This window comes from Rhincodon typus, chromosome 28, assembly GCF_021869965.1.
Source record: "Rhincodon typus isolate 14 chromosome 28, sRhiTyp1.1, whole genome shotgun sequence".
NCBI lineage: Eukaryota > Metazoa > Chordata > Chondrichthyes > Orectolobiformes > Rhincodontidae > Rhincodon > Rhincodon typus.
This window is the reverse complement of record NC_063359.1, coordinates 15,167,618-15,185,653: the sequence shown is the minus strand read 5'-3', so window position 1 is coordinate 15,185,653 and position 18,036 is coordinate 15,167,618. Positions and strand designations below refer to the sequence as shown.

General features: G+C 43.0%; 1 protein-coding gene across 2 annotated transcripts in view; it reads right to left on the bottom strand.

Annotated features, from left to right (window-relative positions):
- The window catches only part of LOC109927300 (mucin-5AC-like), a 61,448-nt gene that overhangs the window by 27,632 nt on the left and 15,780 nt on the right, over nt 1-18,036 (bottom strand). For both annotated transcript variants that reach the window (XM_048613853.1, XM_048613854.1), the window contains exons 4-6: nt 15,565-15,700; nt 12,494-12,575; nt 11,509-11,675 (exon numbers count right to left, since the gene is read on the bottom strand). In XM_048613853.1, the coding sequence (XP_048469810.1) occupies nt 11,509-11,675; nt 12,494-12,575; nt 15,565-15,700 (385 nt within the window). The remainder of the gene's footprint in view (nt 1-11,508; nt 11,676-12,493; nt 12,576-15,564; nt 15,701-18,036) is intronic.

Sequence of the window (18,036 nt, the reverse complement as noted above, 5' to 3'; positions counted from 1 at the left end):
TAGAGAAGATGTAGGAGCGACAGCACCATGTTCCTGAAGTATTGGCAGCATTTCTGGGGCAAGTGGGTCCTATACAGGTTGGGCAGCTTACATCTCAACAAGACCAGTACCAAAATCCACATAGAGAGATTGCTAGTTCTCTTGGGGAATGGTCACACAAGCTTGTTAGGGGGATGAAAACCAGAGGAGTATCTCAAATTGGAAGTAATTAAAACTGGTAACAGGGAGTTCAAAAGTGACAATTGAAATTAGAAGAAAGGCAAAATGAAGGCAAGGCTCAAGTGAAAGGTAAATGATTTAAAGCCACAAACAGAAATATGATCTAATTGCCATTAAGGGGGACCAATACTGGGAAACAAATATGCAAGAATATTCAACATTTTGGAAGGGCAGGAGAAAAAGAGATAGTGTCTTGCTCATAAGTGTAAGGACAGTGCCGTTTTATATTTGCACATTATTTTTCAACGGTATAGACCAAAATTAACAAAGAACTATTTTTAAATCAGGGATTTACAATTATGACAGCATGTTTTAAAAGCAATCTGATACTTATTCTAAACCCTATTTTGTGTAGCTGTAGGTTCTAGAAATGTGCAGATGAGCTATAGCAAGGGGTTGTTTACAACTGAAGCTGATTATCTGAGTTCAGTGAAATTATCACTGTTCTGAGCAAGGGTCACCGGACCCGAAACGTTAACTGTTTTCTCCTCCACAGATGCTGCCAAAACTGCTGAGCTTTTCCAGCAACTTTGTTTTTGAAGCTGATTATCATTTGGTAATTGGTCCCAGGTCCACAAACCAAAGTCCTCTGTCTGCAAACAACAATGATTGTCAGTTAGCTGAACAGTTTGGGTTGTGAGCAAGGCAAACAGCATCAAGTTGAGACCAGAAGAGAAACCAGCAGCTCTGCAGCAGCCAAAATAAGTTATCTGCAGTAAGCCACTTCAAATCTGAAGAAAGCAAGGTTATCTTTCTTTCAGCAGAAACTGCAAGTTGTGACTGTGAATTAGATGTCAGGGATCTTTTACAAGTAAAACGGGACCTGGTGCCTTTTGCAAACCAGTGCAGGCATTTAAAGAAAGGGATGAAGAGAAACCTTTGGATGAGCAATAACCAACCTAACAGATCTTGGGAACACAGGCTATAGAACTGTTTTTCTAGTTTTTTTTTCCTCCACTGACTCGATCCCATGTGTTCTTACCTTTATAATCAGTCTTTGATTCAGGATTTTATCAAAAGTCTTGCTGGAGTCCAAGTAGATGACATCAAACATTGCCCTCATCTATACGCCTGAGCAGCTCTTCGAAAAATTCAATCAAATTGGTCAGACATGACTTTCCTTAACAAAACCATGTCGAGTGTTCTTGATTAATCCCTACCTCTCCAAATGCAGATTAATTCTGTCCTTCAGAATTGCTTACAATAGCGTGGTTACCTCTTGCTCCCCTTTGAAAAACCATACCACACTGGCTGTCTTCCAATCCTCTGGAAGAATTACTATATGGTTTATAGCATCTGTAGTGATGGAGTCCAGGTTGACCTTGTTAACTATGAAGTTCTTGAATGGCCCAGGTTAACCACCCGAAACAGGAAAGCCTAGGTTGACCAATATAACTAGGGAATCTGAATCTCCTCCGTTGAGGACTAGCTCCAAGCTGGCTGTCCAATTCATACCTACTATCAGTGTCCACCTATCACCACCATTCCACCTCCATGCCTCACCTCCACTACCTTCTTTATCTGCAGCTCTCCATACCCCTACATCCAGTCCTGAAGAAGGGTAATATCCGAAATGTTGACTGCTTCTTTCTTCCAGATGCTGCCGGGCTTGCTGTGTTCTTCCAGCCTCCTGTCTGTCTCTCAGCTGCTACTACTACCTGAGGCCCTGGTTCTGCTGCTGCCTCTACCCTGACCTGGGCCTTTTGCCTTTGCTGCTGCTGCCACCACTGTCTAGGCCCTGACTGAGGCCCCACTCAAGAACAGCCATTGCTGCAGGAAGCCCGCTCACCTAAGGAATGTTGCTGCTGCCTGGGCTCCACTGAGAAGTTCACTTCCTGCAGTGTCTGTAGCACACGATTCCACACCCCACCCCACCACTCTTGCCAAGCCCCCACAGGGGGCCACAGGTGATACTTCTGCACTCGCTCCCCCTTCCCCTAAAGTAACACCGGGAGCCCTGCAAGGGGAGCCCAAGCTGGAGGTCGCCGCCACCGCAAACAGAGAAGCGGGTGGGCATCCTGCCAGAAAAAAGGCATGGGGGAGAACCAAGTACATTGAGGCTGCCCTACTGGATACATCTTTCTGTCCCAACCCCAGTCACAGTCTCCCCATCGCATACCCTGCTCCCCAGAGTCAGATCCTCAGTCCACCCCACAATGGCGCGACAATGCCTCTGTGGTGGCACCAGCCTTGTCCCAACTTGGGAAACCCCGATCCCCCAAACCCGCAAATGCATGGCCGACAGCCTCCGCCCTTTGACACCTGACCTCAGGGGCTTCAGGATCAAACACCCCCTCCCACGTTACCAGTCCCACCCCCGACTCAGCTGACCTCAGGAGTTCCACTGCTGGCCGCTATTCTGCTGTGATTGAGACTGGGGTTTGTGGGCTAGAAGTTAGGCCCCTGCCCTGCCCACTGTCACCTGATAACGAAGGGGCAGGGCAGGAAGTGATGCACCTGGCTTTCCCTGCCCTTGTCACACCCCCTGCCTTCCCCCAGCCACTGGCGCTCCTAGAGAAGCTAGGATGAGGGCTTGTAGGCCCAATGATCACCAGGGTGGGTGGGGGAGGGGAGATGGTCATCACAGTGATGACTGGGAAAAGGCATTGCTCCCTGCAGGCGGTGGAGAAATCCACCCAAAGTATAAGGCATAGTTCCTTCCCCAGGGGCGCCTCCTGCCCCTCCCATACTGCAGCCTGACCAGTCTGGAGACCCGGGAGTTGTCGTGGGCCCTCCTGCTGCTGCAGCCGCTGCAGCTCCACCGGTCCCTGTGAAAGAGCCTGAGCCCCATGCAGGCTGTGGTGCACACAACGTAATTGGAAATCCCACTGGGTCATCGAGCAGTAGAGGAGAAATTTGTTTGCCCGGGCACCCTGGGGGAGCAGCATTTTGCCGAGCATCCAGGCGTCCAACTGTCGGGACCCCTCTCCTCTTCCGAGTGACCCAGACCTAGTGCATGCCTCGACAGAAGGCATCGAGGACATTCCTGTTGGTGACCCTGGGGGTGTCAGTGGGGAGACTAGAGCCAGCTGACGATGGGTGGACCAGCCCCTGCTCTTACTGTGAGGGAGGGGGTGGCAGCTGAGGATGACCTCCTAGAGAAGTGTTCAGGCTTGGTGGTAAGCGCTGGGAATGATGTACAGTCTGTCTCCTAGTGAGGTTTTATACTTCCAGGTGACCCCCTTGGGGCTCCCCCTCGAGGAACTCCGGGGTTTTGTCAAGGACACTCGCGATTGCTGTGATAGGGTCCAGCTGGCTCTTGACCATTGGAAAGATTTTGGGCAGGTCTTCTAGTCCACCCAGGCTGCTCGCCACACACCTGGGCCGGCCAAGAACGAATACTGGCAGTTTAGGAACATCCTGAATGCACTCACGGGGAGGGCGCGGGACCTGTACATCCGTCCTCTGTCCTCCAGTGAGTGTTTTCAACGATTTTAGTGATGGTTGTATGATACTGCTGATATGATATAGGCAGCCTCAAACATCAACGGCAGCAGTGAGTCACAACGCGGATTCCGGAAATTCTTGGTCCTTCGGGATGGCAAGTATGCAGTGTGTTTCCTGCAAGAAACCCATACTGCCCCAGGAGACGAAACCACCTAGCTCCTGGAGTGGCAAGGAGGGGCCTACGTGAGTCATCTCACCCTCAAATCCGGCAGAGTAGCTATCTTTTTGGCTCCTCATTTTCAGCTGGAGATCTTGGGGGTCAAGGAAACTGTGCTGGACTGTTTGCTTCACCTGATGGTGCAGCCCGATTGGGGGTGGCACAATGCTTCACTTTGTGAATATGACACTCCCTCGATCAGGCAGAGGCAAAAATGCTTCTACGATGAAGTGTGTGCTCATCTTGCCTCCATCGACAAAGGCCAGTGTGCTGTCCTCGGGGGTGTTGTAGCTGCATTCTCAAGGACAGGTGCCCAGTCTGGTCTGGCGTTGGAGATGAAGTTGTGGGACTGTGTCAAGTCCTACGACCTGGTGGATGTCTGGTGGAATCTCCATCCTGACTCCACTGGCTTCAAGTTGCTGAGGCCTGGGGTCGGAGCATCCAGGATCAACGACCTGTACATTTACGGGCGAACACCTCCTGCGTGCTGGCGGCCTCCACGCGGCAGGTGCCATGCACAGACCAACAGTGGGCCCTGTACAGGCTGCTGCTGCACACCATCCACCTCTTCTCCTTTATCCACCGCTCATTCATGCCTTAGTGTGCCCATTTGCTGCCAGGTGGAGCAGACCCCAATGGAGGGTTTTCAACACAGGAGTCCTCCCTTTTTCCCCTCGGGGATCTGGGGTGAGTGTGTTGCTTGCAGCAGTCCCATGCAACCGCAGATTGCAGTGGTTCATGGACTCTCAACCCAACTGTGTTTTGTGGCGCAGTGGAGTCCGTGGACCGTGTGTATATTTGGTGTGGGTGTTTGCACCCCTTTTCAGTTACCTTAAGGACTTCTGTGTTTTTGGTTGCACTTCAGCCCCACACTCCTGATCTTTGGGCACCAGGCGCAGCAGGGAGCGGGTAGGTCAGAGGATCTCCTCCTGGGCCTGGCCAAGCTAGCCATTAACAGGTCCAGGCAGCGGGCTGTGGAGAGGGTCATCAGGGCTGACTGTGTGCCCTTAGCCCTTCTTCCGTGGCTATGGTCGAGCCCGAGTATCCCTAGAGATAGAGCACGTATAGTGTCCACCAATACTCTCAATGTCTTCCGGGAGGTAGGAACCATGGGGAATGGAGTGCTTTATTTCCCCCTCCAATCTATTTTGATTTGATCCCTACGCTCCCCTTCACTTTTTCTTTCACACAGGCATTGTTCCTACTGGGCTCTTTGGCCACAGAGGTGTTCTTCCTGATGGTGGAATATTAATAAAGTTAACACACAACTGGTGTTTTCGCTGTGTTTTGCACCTACAAACACACATGGTGCTGGGGAAAATAAGTATAACTGCTGTATGGCAGTAGTGTCAGGAAAAAATAAACAGGAGATTAGTATCTCCCAAAAAAGCCCTGGAGATTAGTATCTCCTCAGTTGAGGACTGACTCCAAGCTGGCTGGTCACAGCCAGTGTAATGTGCACAAGTAAATAAAGGGTAACTTAGTGACAGGACCCTGCCACTGTGCAGTTATTTCATATACTTTCTTTTGAAAACCCCAAAAAAAGGTCAACCACAACTTACAAAAAACATCTAAAAAGTTGCCAGAAATAGTCATAATATACGATGTATAGAGAAGTACACGCAGTATACAAAACAAGGCAAGGCAGACTGAAATTGGTGGTATCATAAATGTGGCTACAAAGGGATCAGGGCTTGGAACTAAATATCCAAGGATATGCATCCTATCCTCTGGATACAAAACTGGCTCTCCAATAGAAGACAGAGGGTGGTAGTAGATGGAAAGTACTCAGCCTGGAGCTCGGTGACAGTGGTGTTCCACAGGGATCTGTTCTGGGACCTCTGCTCTTTGTGATCTTTATAAATGACTTGGATGAGGAAGTGGAAGGGTGGGTTAATAAGTTTGCCGATGACACGAAGGTTGGAGGAGTTGTGGACAGCGTGGAGGGCTGTCGTCGGTTGCAACGGGACGTTGACAGGATGCAGAGCTCGGCAAAGAAGTGGCAGATAGAATTCAACCCGGAAAAGTGTGAAGTGATTCATTTTGGAAGGTCGAATTTGAATGTAGAATACAGGATTAATGGCAGGATTATCGGCAGTATGGAGGAATAAAGAGATCTTGGGGTCCACATCCATAGTTCCCTCAAAGTTGCTACCCAAGTTGATAGGGTTGTAAGGAAGGCGTATGGTGTGGCAGGGGAATTGAGTTTAAGTGCCGTGAGGTTATGCTGCAGCTCTATAAAACTCTGGTTTGACCACACTTGGTATGTGATGTTCAGTTCTGGTCACCTCATTATAGGAAAGATGTGGAAGCTTTAGAGAGGGTGCAGAGGAGATTTACCAGGATGCTGCCTGGACTGGAAGGCAGGTCTTATGAGGAAAGATTGAGGGAGCTAGGGCTTTTTTCATTGGAGCGAAGAAGGATGAGAGGTGACTTGATAGAGGTGTACAAGGTGATGAGAGGTATAGATAGAGTGGATAGTCACTGACTTTTTCCCAGGGCGGAAATGACTATTACGAGGGGGCATAATTTTAAGGCGATTGGAGGAAGGTATAGGCGAGATGTCAGAGGTAGGTTTTTTTAACACAGAGAGTGATGGGTGCGTGGAATGCGCTGCCGGCAGTGGTAGTGGAGTCAGATACTTTAGAGACTTTTAAGCGACTTTCGGATAGGCACATGGGAGATAGTAAAACGTAGGGTATGCAGGGTAGTTTGATCTCAGTGGGATAATAGGTCGGTACAACATCGTGGGCCAAGGGCCTGTACTATGCTGTACTGATCTATGAAAAGGACAGGCAGATGGGCAGAAAAAGTGGGGTCACCTTGTTATTGAGAAATGAAACTAAATTAAAAGAAATTAAGGTGTGGAATCCACGGGGGTAGTTGGGTGTTATGTGCAGGCCCCCTAGCAGTATTACGGATGTGGGGAAAAGAAATCAGGAGATTGAAAAGATATGTAAGAAAGACACTATTACAATAATCATGGGGGACCTCAATATCGAAGTAGACTGGGAAAATCGGGTTGATAGCAAATTCCAAGAAAAGGAATGTATGGAATGTCTACAAGACTTTTTTTTGGAGCAGCCACTAGCAAACAGGCCATTCTAGATGTGGTGTTGTGTAACAAAACAGACTTGATTCATAAGCTGAAGGTGAAGGGGACAGTGACAATGATATGAATAGAATTCACCCTGTAGTTTGAGAGAGAAGTTGGAATTAAATGCAATTGCATCACAATTCAGCAAAGGTATGAGGGAGGAGCTGACCACAGTTGATGGGAAGGGGAGCCTAGCAGGGAAGACAGCGAAGCATCAATGGCTTGAGTTTCTGGGAGTAATTTCAGAAGGACAGCAATAAAAGCAAAAGAAAAAGCATACAGTGTGGTCATGACTAGTTGGAAGCCAGAGGATTGGCAATTCTTTAAAAACCAGCAGGGGTAACTAAAAATTGCTATGGGGGAGAAAATGAAGTGAGGGTAAACTAGCTAATAATATTAAAGCAGATTGGAAGAGGTTTTTAAATATATAAAAGGTAAGGCAGGAAGAGAAGTAGACATTGGACCCCTGGAAAGTAGTAATGGGAAACAAAGAAACTGCAGAGGAACTGAAAAGGTACTTTGGATAAGTTTTCATGGTGGAAGGTACCAGTAGCATAGCAGACGCTCAAGATTTTGAGGGATGTGTGGTCAGCGGGGGTGGGGGTGTTGTGAGAGAGTGGAGAATAGTGACCATCACTAAAGAAAAGCTGGGAAAGCTGAAAGGTCTGAAGGTGAATAAATCAACCAGAACAGGTGGACCACACCCTAGAGTTCTGAAGGCAATAGCTAACGAGTTCACAGAGGCATCTGAAGTGATCTTTTGGGAATTACTGGAGTTGGGGAGACTCCCAGATGGCTGGAAAATGGTTAATGTAAGACCCCTGTTTAAGAAGGGAGGGAGAAGACAGGAAAATATAGACCAATCATTGGCAGTGCATAATAAAATAAGGCTCAGTCAGCACGGCTTCATAAAGGAAAGGTCTCACCTGACAAAAGAGCAAGGTAGACAGTGGATGTGGATGTCATGCAGTCGATGTGCTCTATTTGGATTTTCAGAAGGCATTTTATGAAGTGCTGTACAGGAGGCAGCTAAAGATGATAAGAGTCCATGGTGTTAGGGGCAAGGCACGGCATGAATATAGTGGACTGGCTGACTGGTAGAAGGCAGAGAGTGGGAATAAAGGGGTATTTTTATCCCTTTACAGTCTCTAGTGGAATTCTGCAAGGGTCCACATAGGAGCCACAACTATTCACATTACACATTAACAATCCAGATGAAGGAAATGAGAGCACTGTGGCTAAATATACAGATGACACCAAGGCTAGTGGAGGGATTAGTAGTGCTGTGCAAGCAGAGAGGCTGCAGAAGGATTGGATAGGATAAGAGGGACAGCAAAGAAGTGACGGATGGAACATAATGTGGGAAAGTGAGGTTATGCACTTTGGTAGCAAAAGAACCCATAGACTATTTTCCATACGAGCTAAGACGTTGGAAATCTGAAGCACATGAGGTCTTAGAAGTCACTGTTGAGGATTCTCTTAAGGCTAACATGCAGGCTCAGTTGGCAGTTGGGAAGGCAAATGCGATGTGTAGCATTCACTTCAAGAGGGCCAGAATGCAAAGGCAGAGATGTAGGTTTACAAGGCACTGGTCAGACTGCATCTGGAATACTGAGAGCAGTTTTGGGCCCCATATCTAAGGAAAGACGTGCTGGTATTGGAGGGGGTCCAAAGAAGTTTTACAAAAATGATCCCTGGAATGACGGGCTTGACATGTGAGAAGTAGTTGTGGACTCTGGGTCTATACCTGATGGAGTTTAGAAGGGGGGATCCCACTGAAATTTATAGAATATTGAGAGGCCTGAATAGAGTAGATGTGGAGAAGATGTTTCCAATAATAGGAGAGACTAGGACTCGAGGGCACACACTTAGAGTGAAGGGACGATGGTTTAGAACCAAGATTAAGACGAATTACTTCAGCTGGGGGTGGCTAATCCATGGAAGCCAATTTATCGAGTGTATTTAAGACAGGGATAGATAGCGTCATGATTAGCGAGGGGAGCAAGGGTATTCGGAAGAAGGCAGGAGAACAGGGTTGAGAAACAAATCAGCTGTGATCAAATGGTAGCGTTTACATGATAGGCTGAATGACTTAATTCTGCTCCACTGCAGGCAGAAGAACTTGTAATGGGTAACAGAAAAATGGCAGTGAAGCTAATGATTACTTTTCTGTCTTCACTGTGCAACCTCCAAAAAATAGAGATCCAAGGGGTGAAGCATAGTGAAGAACTGAAGGAAAATAGGCTTAGTGAGAAGGTTGTGTTAGAGCAACTAATGAGATTGACAGTAGATAAGTTAATAGGAAATCATGTTTGCTGTTGGGAGTTTTTAGTGGATTTCACTCCCAGAATTGATAAAAAGAAGTTAATGGACATAGTATATCTGGATTTTCAAAAGGCTCTTGACAAAGTCCTCTACAGGAATTGGCATGGGCTCCAACTAGAAGGGCAGCAAATGCATGGGAATGCCGCCACCTGAAAGCTCCCTTCCAAATCACACACTATCCTGATTTAGAACTATACCATATTTCCTTCACCATTGCTGGGTCAATATCCTGAAACCCCTTTCTCAACAGCACTGTGTATCCCCCTATAGTTCAAGGACCGCAACAGTTCAAGAAGGCAGCTTACCACCACCTTTTTTAGGGCAATTAGGGATGCATAATAAATGGTGGCTTAGCTATCAATACCCACACACCATTAACAAATATTATAAATAGAAGACAACGTATTGGTGTGGATTAAAGATTTTTTAACAGGCAGAAAGTGGGAGTAAGTCTGTGATTCTCATGTTGGCAGGCTAAGACTAGTGAGGTACAACAAGGATCAATATCTGGGGCCTTAGCTGTTCAATATGTATACCAACGACTTGGATGAGAGGATCAGATATAACATTTTGAAGTTCGTGGATACAACAAAACTAGCTAGGTGTTCTATGAGGATGCTGCAAAGGCTTCTAGAGGATTTCAACAGACCTCAAAAGTGAGCAAGAATATGACATATGAAACATAAAGCAGAAAAATGAGAGCTTACCCACTTTGGCAGAGGAAAAGATGTGCACAGGTATCTGTTAAATGCCAGGAGATTCGAAGTACAAAAGAGACCTGGTGGCCTAGTCAGTAAAGCATTGAATGTGAACACGCTGTGCAACAAGCAACTTGGAAGGCTAGTGTTGTGAGTCTTGGTCCTCTTAGCTTAGGAAGGATGTTACTGCCATGGACGAAGTGCAATGGAGATGCACCAAATTTGTTCCCAGAATGACAGGACCATCCTTTGAAGTGATGTTGGGGAAAACAGGGGCCTGCGTCATTAGAAAGCTTTTAAGAATGAGAGGTGATCTCTTGAAACTTAGAAGATAATTAAAGGGACAGGCAGGATAGATGCAGTTGAGGTCTCCTCTGTTGGTGAGTCTGGAAACAGGCGGCACAATTTCAGAATAAGATGGAAGCACTGAGGGCAGAGATGAAATTTTATTCTTTACTTGGAAGGTTGTGAACCTTCAGAACTTTCTGCCTCAAAAGGCGTTGGAAGTTCAGTCATTGAATATGTTTAAAGCTCAAATTGACAGATTTCTAAATACCGTAATGGACCATGTATTTTTCTTTTTATAAACTGAAACAGAAGTCAGACTGTTACTTAGCTAGAACACCAAGAGAGTTCTGTGACCTGAAAAAGTCAATTGATGGACATTTTTAGCTGTGCAAGACATTATTGCTTTTCAAAGCAGAGTGTTCATTAGTATGAGACTAAGGGGTACTGAAAATCTTTGAGTTAAAAGATAAGACTGTCTGATGTCAGGTCTGAGTGGTTGAGTTCCAGTTTGCTACAAAATCTGTAGATGCAGCGCAGACAGAGACATCAAGAGTCTGCAAAGCAAAGACATCTCTCTCTCTCTCCCGCTTTCCTCTCATGGGCGTAAAGACATAAAAACCAGGAAAACTTAAAGAATTATGACATGAACAAGTCTGGATCAACTATTAAGGTGAGGAATGGCCATTGTCAACACATCTGACATTATTATTAAAATAAAAAGAAATTGACAGAGACAACTAATGCCACATTTATGGTTTGGACTTTCGATTTTCAGCATTTTGTTCCCCATTTGTTTTTTATTCACATTTAGTCAAAACATTAATCTTTTGTCTGCCTTAATTGTGAATGAGGGTGTTGTGTTTGGGGGTTTTAAATGGGTATGGTTTTAAGCCACATGGTAGTAAATAAGGAATCCTCTCTCTGCCATTTATTGAAATGCATAACAATAAAAAGAGTTAATTCTGTTAATGATGAAACCTGGTCATGAATAGCAGTCAGGCAAATTATCATTGTGAATAGGGTTAGGAACTTGCGAAACAGTGGGGCATGACTTTCGGCTCTCCCCACTTATACTGTGGCAACACCAATAACAAAGGCATATAGGGATTGTGAGGGGAAAAAAAAGGATTTGAAGTGGATGCTCAGTCATGACGATTAAATGGCAGAGAAGATTCGATGGGTTGAATGGCCTACTCCTACGATCCTATATTTTAAAATGCTATAAGAGTAACATTTTGCATTCTGGGCTAAAATACAACTAAAACCAAAATACTTACATCTACTGGGTTTGGAGGGAAATGTATCCCTACTTCAGTTTTGTATGGGTAGTTGAACATGGCTAAGTAAGTAAAAGCATTTCTTGCCCATCCATAGAGATGATCAACATCTTTCTTGGATTTCACTGACTTACAGAGAGACAGTTTATTGGTGATCTTACTCCATGCTGTAAAATAGAGATATACAGACAAAGAAGTTAGATTCTGTGATTGATTGATTTCCTTACTCAGCAGTTCATTCAAATCTTGAAAAATATGACAAACAGAACCTACAGCCTCAATTCTATGCTGGAAATTAAGTATCCGACATAGTGGGAAATGAGTGCAATAATACAATGAACTTCTCATATCAATGTAGAGAAAAAAAAGTACATGTGACACACAAAATAGCTCTTTTGCACATTAAATTTCTGGCACTGAAAAAATATCATTGACAGAGTTTGCAAATATAGATGCACCCATGATCTAGGCCAATTTTCCAGCAGGAACAATTTGTATAGCCTTGTTAGGTTCCCATGTTTCTATTAACATATTTTCTGGCTGCTGCGAGACTCAGAGGGTAGCATTATTAGCATGCCACAACCTGCTGTAAAATACATCTTTAAAGTCTGAATTTGATGCTAAGTGTCACTCTTGTATTGAACACTTGCATTTAAAATAATTAACTTCCTGCTTCTACCACTACAGCAACATTGGCCACCAGGAGCAAACGCATATCTAGTTGAGATAACAAAGTTTAGAGCTGGATGAACACAGCAGGCCAAGCAGCATCATAGGAGCAGGAAGGCTGACGTTTCGGGCCTAGACCCTTCATCAGAAATGGGATAGTTTCCTTCTTTGTACACGTTTACAGTGGTCTCACTGATTTATGCGTACAATGATTGCATTCTTCCTCGAATATTCAGTGGTAAAAAGCATGAAATTATGTACGGATCTTGTGACCCTGAAGATTATGAACTTCTTTTAAACAGAAGATACCCCATACCTTGTTGCTGTGCCAAAAATTCAAGCTCCTGAAACCCTTTCCGGATTGTCAAAACACATTCAGGTGAGTTACGCTCAAAATCCTGATCAAAAAATTAAAAACTATTATCACACATGCCAATGAATAACATTAAATTGAAGTTAGTCACAGTTAAAGTAAAAAAGTAGTACTTTACAGCACCTTTCACACCCCAAAACACTTCACAACCAATGAGTTTATCCTTAATTGTAGTCATTATTATTGTATAGGCTAATGCAGCAACCAATATATAGCAGTGTTCCAAGAATAGCAAGGGTATAACTGTACTTTAACCAGTCGCAGGGTGGTGGCTGAGGGATGAATTTTAACCAAGCCAGCCAAGGTGAACATCCTGCTCTTCTTCAAATTATGCAATGCGATTCCTGAGGAAGTAATTGGGACATTGGTTTAAAATCAAGAGTCAGCCTGGGTTAGTTCTGGGGGTGCAGCTCAAATTCGCAACTTTCTTACTCATACGAGTGTTCCATGAGTAAAACAGATGCTACTTTGAAAAAAAAAAACTAAATCCATTTAAGCATTCTGTCAGAATCCTTTTACTAATGAAAGATTCTGAAGAAAAAACAAGCTATAAAATAGATTATACTTCTCATGGGATTTTGAGATTGCTTCCATTATATATGAAAATACTGAAGGAGTCTCTTTGGATAATCTAATGAGATTAACAATTCCATTTTATATTATGGTAGATTTTAACCAAAAGGCATGCTTGGGATCTAACATGTTTAGGTTACAGTTCATAAAATTGCACCATCAAGACTGATTGGAAGGTCGAAACTGTACATTATATGAACCCAAAATGTTTTACATAAAAACATAAGAACTTTGCAGACAGTCAGCCCCTCAAACCTCCACTGCCATTTAATATGATTGTGGCTGATCTCATCTCGGCCTCAACTGCACTTTCTGAACACTCCTCATAACCCTTCAACCCATTAATTAAAAATCTGTCTCTTCAAATTTATTCACCGTCCCAGCATCCACTGCACTCTGGCTAGTGAATTCCACAAATTATCAACCCTTTGAGAGAAGTAATTTGTCCTCAACTCTGTTTGAAATCTGCCACTCCTTAGCCTAACGCTATGACCTCATGTTCTAGATTGCCACACAAGGGGAAACATCCGCTCTGTCTACTTTAACCCCTTTAGCATCTTATATACCTCAATCAGATCTCCTCACAACCTTCTTAACTCGAAGAAGTATAGGCCTAAACTGCTCAATCTCTCCTACGTCCTTCATCTCTGGAATCAATCCAGTGAACCTTCTCTGAATTACCTCCAGTGCAATTACATCCTTAACATATTAATCTCTCATTTCACTAAAGTGTAATACTTTGTAAATTTAATAGACTTGAAACAAAATTAATAAATGTTAAGAATTACCAAATAATCAAGCGATGAATGAATGCTGTTCAATATCCCTATTTTGGGGGTCTGTCTGGTTTTTATATTTTTCTCTGTGCTTTCTTAAAATTATCAAGCTATTTGTTGAGCCAAGCATTATTAAAAATTGATTTCTTCTTAAATTTGCAAAACTTTCCCAGTATTTTATCAAGAATTAAATCCATTTATGATTCTGCATGCAACAGAACATGCATTCAAAGATCACAACAGCATGTTCATAGCACCTAGTCCTAAATTACTTGTCAATCAACTAGATTTCTTGGACAATTTCAAGATTTCTTTGGCTTTGCTGATTTATGTAAATTCTACAACATAGAAAGAGGAAATAAGATGACAAGAAATATATTTAACTACTTTCTGCATCACAGAGTTTCCATCATCTGAGTTTCTAGATATTGCAGATAGGGACAATATCCTTCCAACCGTTATACAATTTTCAAAGGGCTTGACAGAGTAAGATTTATGCAAGTTTCAGGCAAATCCTCCCTGGACTGACCTATCCCCTTCCTAACTCCCCACCTACACTCACCTTTCCTGGCTCCATCCCCGCCTCTTCGACCTGTTTGTTTCCTCTCCACCTATCCTCTCCTCTATCCCTCTTCTATCCGCCTCCCACTCTCTCCCTATTTATTTCAAAACCCCCTTCCCCTCCCCCTTTTCTGATGAAGGGTCTAGGCCCGAAACGTCAGCCTCTCTGCTCCTATGATGCTGCTTGGCCTGCTGTGTTCATCCAGCCCTGCACCTTGTTGTCTTGGATTCTCCAGCATCTGCAGTTCCTACTATCTCTCTTTCATACAGATATGGCCAGCTTTTACTGCCTCTTCCCAACCCTACTCCATTATGCCACAATTCCCTCTTGCTTATATATACACATCAAGCCTCATCTCAAGGAGAATAATGCAATACCTACTTCACTCTGATGTGGCAGTATATTCCACAATCTTTCTGTGGAATATATTCCATTCATAAATAAAATTAATGTTATCTAATGCTAAAATAACATTGAGAGATATGTGAACAAGGAAACTTAAGATTCTTTTGGGACTACTGCGAGGTAAGTATCAACCTACGCATGTATAAATCATTGTAGACTACCATTTAACTTAAATATATGTTAGTCCCCTGCTTATTTTTCTAAAGTTTACTATTACGCAAAACACAGACTTCTTACTTATATATGCCAAATTTACTAACTTGAAGTTTAATTCTTACCCTTGATTTTCCAATGATAACAACACTCAAAACATCCTCTGTTTTTAAACTCAATCACAAAACTAACTTTAAAAAGTCCTTGAATATCAAAAACACAAGGTCAATTTGATGTAAACATGATTCTTGCTATTTGATGGCAAAATCTGGCACAGATCCAAATTGAAACCAAATACACAGCAGAGGGCTCTGCTGAGGTTCATTGCTATCAAATTTTAATAATAGAGTTCATCATATGTGTAAGAAGTATCAAATAGTAAAATAAATAAAAACTAGATGAATAGCTTAAATTAAGGAATGAACTGTCTCCAAAAATATGTTTTTGGAGTAACTAGAATTCTGGAGCAATTAGGAAAACACAAAAAAAACGCAGCAAAAAGAAACAGATGAATGTGGACACTTGCATATCATATTCATACTCACTTTGGTTACATCATGAAAGAACTGCCGACTATCTCCAAGATTAGCTGTGGAGACCACAGGTGCACTTGATGCTAGAGCGCCATCCACTACATTTGGATACTTAATTCTCATGTACGCACTTAACATTCCTCCATAACTGGGAAAGAGAATTAGAATACAGGATATCAGAATTGCATTTTGTGGAATGTTACTGATTTTTTGATTTCAATGTAGAAAATATCAACATTGCACAAAGAAGACAATTTCTGCTCATGGTGTAAACAACAGATAAAAAAAAAGCCATCTAACCATAACCAAAATACTTAATCTCCAGCTTCAAAACATCCTTCTGCAGAAGTGTGTACCTTCTTATTTCAGAACTCAGTCTCATTATTTCCCTGGGTGAGATGAATGCCAAAACCTATCTCTCAAGGAACAGGTTATTGGAGGCTCTATACAGGAAATACAGTCAAGGAGTTTGTCTTGTTTGTTGTTGAAAGGCTCCTTATATGCCAACTATATGGGTGAAGTAGCCAACTGAATGAATGCCGAATCACAGGTCTGCTTCAAACAGCATCCAATGTGGAATGTGTTTTCTGGTCAGAAATTCTTTGAAGGCAAGTTTCAAGATGTGGCTTCATTACTCAGAAAATACTGTCCATTTATTATAAGGCATCATAAACTGACTGACTTTCTCAAGTAGAAAATATTACAATTGAGAAATAGCTGAATGGGCCACAAAATGACCTAAGACCTTACCTATATTTGAAACCACTGTAAACATTACTCCTTTGCTCTTACAAGATTAGGATGTCAGAGGAATTTCTACGTCGGATCCAGGGATTTTATAACAGGTTGCATCAACAATATCACAACAAAAAACTCAACCCGAAAGAAAATCTAATGAATGATTTGCAACTCAAAACTAAGGAAGAACAAGTGAAAGGTGAATGTAAGGAATGAGGCAGCTAAATCATAACATCATGTACCCTTTTTGGCAGGGATCGGTACGTTACTGCACCTGCTCACAGGCAACAGGTGCAGGAGCAAAAGACATTTACTACATCCACCATGAGCAGCCTGCAAAAGCTGAAGGCTTGAGAACAGACATACGTCTCACATAAAATGCCAACGAAAAAGGCATGATAAAAGCATTCGGACCAGTGAATTTATGGAAATCTGCAAGACCGTACCGAACGAGAAATGCAGTACTTTTTCTGCAATACTGTGATTTTTTGACAGGCATGTGTTTTAACTTCAATTGAGATCTCACTCTTAAGCACTCTTGCCACCAGTCCTGACATGCTTTTTTAACATTCCTCAATGGTCACCTGGCTTGAACATAGAATGAGGGATTTTCAGGCAATGAACTTGAAGATTATTGTAAATTAAAATACTTCCTGCTGGTCTTGTTGTATGCCTCATGCTGAGCAATTTGATCTCTTCTGGATCTATCCCATTTAGCACAAAGCTCTACATGATGGAGGCTGTCCTCAGTGTCTCTACAAACATTGACATGGTTGGATGCATCTGCAATAGACTGATGATGACGAGTCAAGTAGATTTTCTTCCTCATATTATGGTTTCATCACCTGCCACATGATTAGTCTGGTCAGTAAGAGTTTCAGGATTCAGCCAGCTCAGTCAATAGCAGTGAGCCACTTTTAGGTGATGGACAATGAAGGCCCAAAGCCACAGTACATTCTGTACCCTTTACATGTCCTTTGATTGTCATCTTCCTCAACCCCTCCCAGACACTTGAATTGCTTGACTGCTGGTCCAACAATAATAAAAATGTAGAAATTTCCTCCAGCTAAATATTGGAAAGATCTGAAGCCACAAGTCCCTGCCACAAATTCTGTACTCAAACTATCCTTCTCCATGTTAACTGTCAGGTGTGTAAATACTATTTTAAAATGTTTTACTGTAAAAATGACATGGTGTTATTTTTAACCCCAAGATGAGCTTTCAACCACTGCAGGACCATCACAAGATCTCCAATGTTCATCTCCATACCGAGCCCTGACTCCGTAGTCTCAGTTCACTGGCTGCTGAAACACTCATGCATTACTAACAAGTTTGAGACTCAATAATTTCAACAAAATGACACTTTTCGTCTTGCTCATTTTCGAAATGAAAAAATATTATTTTCTCCTCACTTTGGTATTTCTTGCAATTATCCCAATGCCGGTTCAAGGCTTATATAGTCTCAACAAAATGTGGTTTTTTTTCGGCAGCATGCAAATTCTTACTACCAAACAAACTCAATACAAGCTTATCACATTCTAGGCTTTGTAAACTTGGTCATCCAAATGCTATCTCCTGTTCACACACCACCCTTCTGCTCATTGACTAAAATTGATTTCCAGTTAAAAATCACATTGATTTTAAAATTCTTAATCTTGTCTTTAAATCCCTCCATGGTCTCTCCCTCTCAATTTCCACCAGCCCACATAATCCTCTGATGTAGCTACAAGCCACTATTTTGTGCTC